Consider the following 6,542-nt stretch of genomic DNA (forward strand, 5'->3'; position numbering starts at 1 on the left):
CACGAGGTAGGTGCGTATAATTATTAATCAGTATTTTAAGCCATTACTTTTGGCCTTTTCCACATAAATCATTAAAATTGTACAATTATTATTTTTTTTACATGTTACAGTTACCAGAGACGTCCATGAAAACGGTATAGATTATAACACACGGACCAATAGCATTTAAAAAAAACAAAAAACGTTGGGCTTTCTAGTTATTTACTTTTGGGATCATTGAATTCCAGCCTTTAAAACAGGATTTATTTTAAACAAATAAATTAATATGGAACATGGGCATAAACTTTATAATATGTATCACTACATGGTGGAAACAGGCGCTCGTCGGTTTCTTTGCCATTTCGAGTTATTGGTGTCATCTTAAAGAATGTTCATTCGTCTCGCTTAAGGATAAAATAATGCCCTTGTATCTATCTTGAATAGAAGTGAAACTATTTGTGAGTGAAGAAAGCGAGAAAAGGGCCGCCAAAGTTTGATGACTTCCAAAGTTTAAATGTCCTTGAAAACTGGACATATAGTCTTTGTTCTTTTGTGCCTTTGAATGAAAGCTTTTCAGTAAAATCCACATAGAAGTATGTACTTCAACTGATATAAAAGGTGCTGAGCCGATTTAATCAATTTGACGAGCGCCTGATTTCACCACGATTTATAACAATTCGGGTGTCAAAGAAAAACATTTTCAACAGCCTTGACAGCAGTGAGCAAAATTTCCATAATAAGTTAAACATTGTAGTTAGTACAAGATAGCATCGAGCTGGTGATGTGTGACATGTGACGAGTGACGTGTGACGTGTGACATGTGACGAGTCACGTGTGACGTGTGACGTACTTGCACCAGGGGTGGGCGCTGGAGGACGGGGAAGTGACGTATGTTGCGCCCTCTAGCTTCTGCAGCCGCTTCTCCTGGCAGTTGGAGAAGTAACGGTGGTACTGTCTCACGCAGGTATTCAGATTCCTCATTCCTGGGGAAGATGGAGAGAAGGATAAGGTTTTGAATAAACGTTTCTAGTTGCTGTTGCTGCTGTTGCTGCTGTTGCTGCTGTTGCTGCTGTTGCTGCTGTTGCCACTACTGTTGTTGTTGTTGTTGTTGTTGTTGTTGTTATTGTTGGTGCAGTTGATGGTGTTGTTATTGTGGTTTTTGGTATTATTACTGCTGCCTCTGCTGCTGCTGCTGTTGTTGTTGTTGTATATATTTGACGCCTCTTTAAACACTGTAAAACTCCACCTGGGGCAGATGGAGAAGGAAGGGGGGTAAATTAAGGATCTTGTTGTTGGTGGTGTTGTTGTTGTTGTTGCTTTTGTTGCTGTTGCTGCTGCTGCAGTTGTTGTAGTAGTAGTTGTTGTTGTTTATACTTTTGTTGTCGTTGTTGTTGTGTTGTTGTTGCTGCGGCTGTTGTATAAATTTAACGCCCCTTTCAACACTGTGAAACTATTTAAGAGGCAGATCTTTCGCATTCAAAGATTCACCTCCAATAGGCTAGAGGATATGGTTGGAGAGACGTAAAAACTCCCCAAGACAACTCAAGTACAAGAACACCTCGTTGGATAATTAATAATAGTAATAATAACAGGTTGCATTTATATAGCGCTCTATCCCATACAGGGGTCTTCCACTCCATAGTTCAACCGATTACCAACTGAGCTAAGTGTGCGCCTACCAACGGCTTTGCGACAAGCGCGGTTCGTCCATAGAGCTCGGTCGTGCAGTGCCGCCCACATTTTTTTTATCGTTCTTTTACGTAAAGCCCCCACAATAATAAAATAAAAGACGCCAGAAACAAACACTAGTCAAATATTATATCAAAACAAAGTCCTTGCTGGCTCTGTAACTTTCATTTCTGTGTCCACAGTGCCATGAAACATCTACATGTACTATGCCATGCCAAAGCGTACGCGCTCTAACTAAACGTAATATGAGATTCAACAGTGGTAACCTCACCTATAAAGCGCTCTTTGGGATAACCCATGCGATGACGACACTCGTAGCGAGTTTGGCGGTACATTAATATTTATAAGTCGGCACATCTCAAATGTGCTACTGCTGAATAGTGCCGAAACATAGCCCACAGTAGGCAGTCTAAAAATAAACGCCGTATACTGTACACTATTCTATGCCAAAATTATGTGAGTCCCTGTGCAATCCAGCGGATTGCTCAAGTGAATTCTGATTGGTTCATTGTCTTGCCGCTAGGCTATTTTAAGAGACTCTGTGACCGTGAACCTGAAGGAGGTAAACGTGACATACTCAAGTCACCGTCCTATGATTTGTGTCTTTGAATGGTTTTGTTGTGGAGTGGTGAAAGTTATTACTTGAGTGTTCCGTTCTAAAGCAGGATGTCTAGCTAACAAACATATTTAGTTCTAGAAATCTAAGCGACAAGTAAATAGAATGAAAATAAAAGCACGAGGTGCTCCCTCACCAGCCCAAAGATCCTAAAACTATAATATACCATCCCATTTACTATGCCCTTGACTATCTTCAGCCTGTGATAGCTTAATTAATTGAGCACGCCCACTTTTTAGCCCCACGAGCCGCCCTTGCTTTGTGACTAACGCCATATTGTGTGCAAACAATTATACAAATGTTGAAGAAAAAAACAACACACCCTCTACTCAAGAAATTAAAATTTTAAAGGTTTTTATACAACTTCGTCGGGATTTTCTATTATTATTAAGCCTGTTGCAGCCTCTACAGTATATCCATCGATTTTAAGTAATACACCCTGTGCTTTACACCTTCCTTGGTTTCAAACATGCTGTCCATTTCTCTTTTTTTATATAGCATATCAAGGCAGTCACGATCTGAAGGGAGGGTAGTAGTAATAGGACGACCTCTATGTCCACAACCCATGCAAAGTTGCATTGTGTCTTCCAGGGATGCAAAGAAGTACTGCACATACTGCTTTAAAATTGACTGTTCCTGAAGGTCATATTATTACAATTTTTGAAGAATGAAAATCAGAAGAAAACCCACTAATCTCTTTGCATTTGATTCATTTTAGGTGTGAGTATGAATTCAAAATCTAATCTTGAAACTATGAATAAATGGATTTGTGACGAAAAATCTTAATAAACAAGGACAGGTGTGAAGTTCACGCTTGTGATCGAAACAAAGCAAACATCCAAACACTTGCGAATAGGAATTTCACCGAAAAAAACTTTCACAAGATGTTATGCTCATGTAAATTAAATACACATAATTTTTAGGACACTGGTTGTTTCGGCTGTACATTTTAAGGATAGTATTAATGCAGAAAAAACTATCACATTGACTTAACACAGCCTATTAACTATATTCAAAGTTGAAAGGGTATACTATCCCTATATCTAATTAGAAAACTGTTATTTTCTATGAACATGAATGTTGTCTCTGGGAGCAGCACATTTATAGTGGACTTTTCGATGAAATGTCTTTTTCTACAGTATTTGAACTCTCCCCCCCCCCCCACCCCCAGTAAATCACGAGCAGGGACTCCCCTAGACCTGAAAATAATGTACCGCACTAAAGCAAATACAGTCAAACCTGCCCTGACGGCCACCTCTATAAGACGGCCACCTGTACAAACGGCCACTTTCCATTTCCCCCCTTGCATTTTTTCTATATAATTTAACTGTGTAAAACGGGCACCTGTCCAACGTGGCCGCGGTCACAATATTTTAACACACAACCCCTATCACACTAAACAATAACACCTGTCTTAGACGGCCACCTTAGTGACTCCATTGCGTTTTGTCATAAATTGTGCTTTGGCCCCTGGCGTTGTGGGCGAGCCGTTATAATTCAATCACCTGTCGTTGTTGTTATGTAGCCCCTCCAACCGATCATGTTGCGTAGGCCATTCCCACTGTTGACCAATAGGTACCAATTTTCAGCTGTTGGTGAGGGAAGTGTGTGATCCCTCATAACCCATAAGCCCCGCCCAGAACTCATACACAAATCGTAAGTGAGATGAGTGGTCACTGTTTACCTAGTCTGTAACAAAGGAACAAAGGACGTCAACATGAACTTGTTACTGAAGCGCCCCTCGTTCTCCGAGTGGTGGCGACCCATGTGTTTGTTTTACCCCAGCACTCAAGTCTTCCTTAAGTCTGATACATTTCGTTTTATTGTCACCCTTGTGCAAAAGCAGCAACAAAATGAAAACTACAAACGAAATACAAAGCAACAAAAACAACAAAGACAACAACAATGGGTCTACTTTCGATTGGGGACTCAGATGGGAATGTTTTGTTTTCTTCATCTTGATCAGTCCTGCCTAAGACGGCCACCTGTCTTATACGGCCATTTTTCTCCTTGACAATGGGTGGCCGTCTTACACAGGTTTGACTGTAATATACCAATTTGTTGTCTTGAAACAGTACGTTCCTCACATGCGTGACTCGAGTTCTCATCCTTTGCTTGAAATTGATGTGAATAGACTAACCGCTAAACCACAGGCCCCGGTGTGGACTGACAAGAAAGGACAACGTAAATAGGCAAATCAAAGTCTTTATAATGCAATGCTTCTTTCTAAATGATAGCTTATGCCTGTGATGAGGTTTATGTACGTGGAATATCACCTGAAAGCCCCGAACTACCGGAGTCTGGGGTGTAGAGGTTAGGCGCTTCACTGTTGTATGATGGAGACTCAAGCTCGATTATTGACTGGTGAGACTGTTTTTATCGAGTGTATCGGTCTTATTGCTCAGCTGTTGTATATGCCTCTCATCCCGGGCTGTCCCTGACAGACCTCCTTAGTGATCTTAACTGCGCCGATGGGGTTGTAAAAAAAACTTCCTCTTGAAAAAAAAAAGCCTCACTCTACGAAATATAAATTATCCTCAGATCTTTTTCTTTATAAAACAATCTATCAATCTATCTATCTATCTATCTATGTATCTATCTATCTATCTATCTATCTATCTATCTATCTATCTATCTATCTATCTATCTGTCTGCCCTCTCACCCACCACCCTCCCGTTCATAAACTGCTAATATTCCCTACTCACATATTATTATCCTTCAAACAGTTCTTACAAGCATCTGTGAACTGTATGTCAGTATGTGTCAGTATCACAAATCGGCCTTGTGGGTATGGGATGAAGTGTGGTGGGGTGAGGGGGGGGGGGGATAAACGAGATAACAAACCATTACGAAGAACGAAAATAATCCGCATTTGGCTATTTCGAGCCACTTGTCCACCTGTTCTGCTCCACCCACGATACTAAGCAAAAATGTTGAAATGTTGCTTCTCACTTAATGATCGTCGGTGATGTGAGCCAACAGAACCACACCTGGACTGAGTGAGGAATGTTTTGTTTTGTTTTTGTATTTTTTGTATTGTTTGTTTTCCCTGGCGGTGGTTACAAAGCTGACTGCTTAATAATTATTCTCTCCGTGGGTTAGTTAAGTAACGGGCATAGATTTAGAACTGTGACATGTGGGGCAATGAGCTAACTCACAGTAAACGGAAGGCTATTCCACGTTTGAGGACAGCCACTTTTGTCATTCGGTTTTTCAGCTTCACAAGCTTCTCAATAACTCAATTAGCTCATATTCAAACCATCTGCATATTTGCATAAAATACGCACCAAACAGAGTAGAAAAGTATGCCCCATGCAGTTTGCTTACTGATAGCTTGAACTGGCTGAATGGAGTTCCGCAGAATTTTACTATGCATGCAAGCAACGTAGCAATCTCTTGAGTCAGTTCAACCTGGGCGCCATAATATACTTAGAGTTAAAGAAAACGAATTTTTCCATTATCCAATCTATAAACAAAAGTTAAATAGTGCCTTTTTCAAGGAGAGCCTGGTGATCAACACCACGGCTGGTGGAGATCCAGGGAGTAGAGGCTATGTAAGTATTTCCCTTTTACTACTGAGCAAGGAATACTTGGTCATGAACACAACCGTTTGAATGACTCGAACAAGATTTGGGAAAAACGTTGGACGTGAGAGGAGAATTAGGCAAAAGTGCTCAAGTGACGTTAAAGAGAATGAAGAATTTAAACTTTTATATCATATCAAATCATATTATTATTATGTCAAGTCATGTTGTATCGCATCATATCATGTCATATCATATCATATCATATCATATCATATCATATCATATCATATCATATCATATCATATCATATCATATCATACCATATCATATATCGTATCATACCATATCGTATCATATCATATCATATTGTATCATATCATATCATGTCACACCGCCTTATCTCATATCGTCTCATCTCATATCGTATCATTTCTTGTCGCAAAATATCAGATTATAATTAATATAATATCGTATCATATCATATCACCCGGAGCATCCTTTCTCAGAGGGGCGATAGTTGAGTTGCCGTGACGCCATGCCCAGAACAACGATTGAAACTAAATTGTAAGAACACGGCTATTTTGAAATTTTATTTTATCCTTGTTGGAAGACAGGCAATCGGACAATCTGCCTTCAGTTATTTTCCCTCTTCCATAAAGTTACGTCCGTCTAGAGAAACAAATTTTGACCTGGTTGTACATGTATTGGAAATCGACGTCTGCGGTTCAAA

General features: G+C 39.9%; 1 protein-coding gene across 1 annotated transcript in view; it reads right to left on the minus strand.

The window, feature by feature from the left end:
* LOC101859162 overlaps nucleotides 1-6,542 on the minus strand; it is a gene marked incomplete at its 5' end in the record, with an annotated part of 11,326 nt that overhangs the window by 3,334 nt on the left and 1,450 nt on the right. The window contains 1 exon segment of the mRNA XM_035969066.1: nucleotides 830-962. Coding sequence (XP_035824959.1) covers nucleotides 830-962 — 133 coding nt within the window.

This window comes from Aplysia californica, unplaced genomic scaffold (genome assembly GCF_000002075.1).
Source record: "Aplysia californica isolate F4 #8 unplaced genomic scaffold, AplCal3.0 scaffold00111, whole genome shotgun sequence".
NCBI lineage: Eukaryota > Metazoa > Mollusca > Gastropoda > Aplysiida > Aplysiidae > Aplysia > Aplysia californica.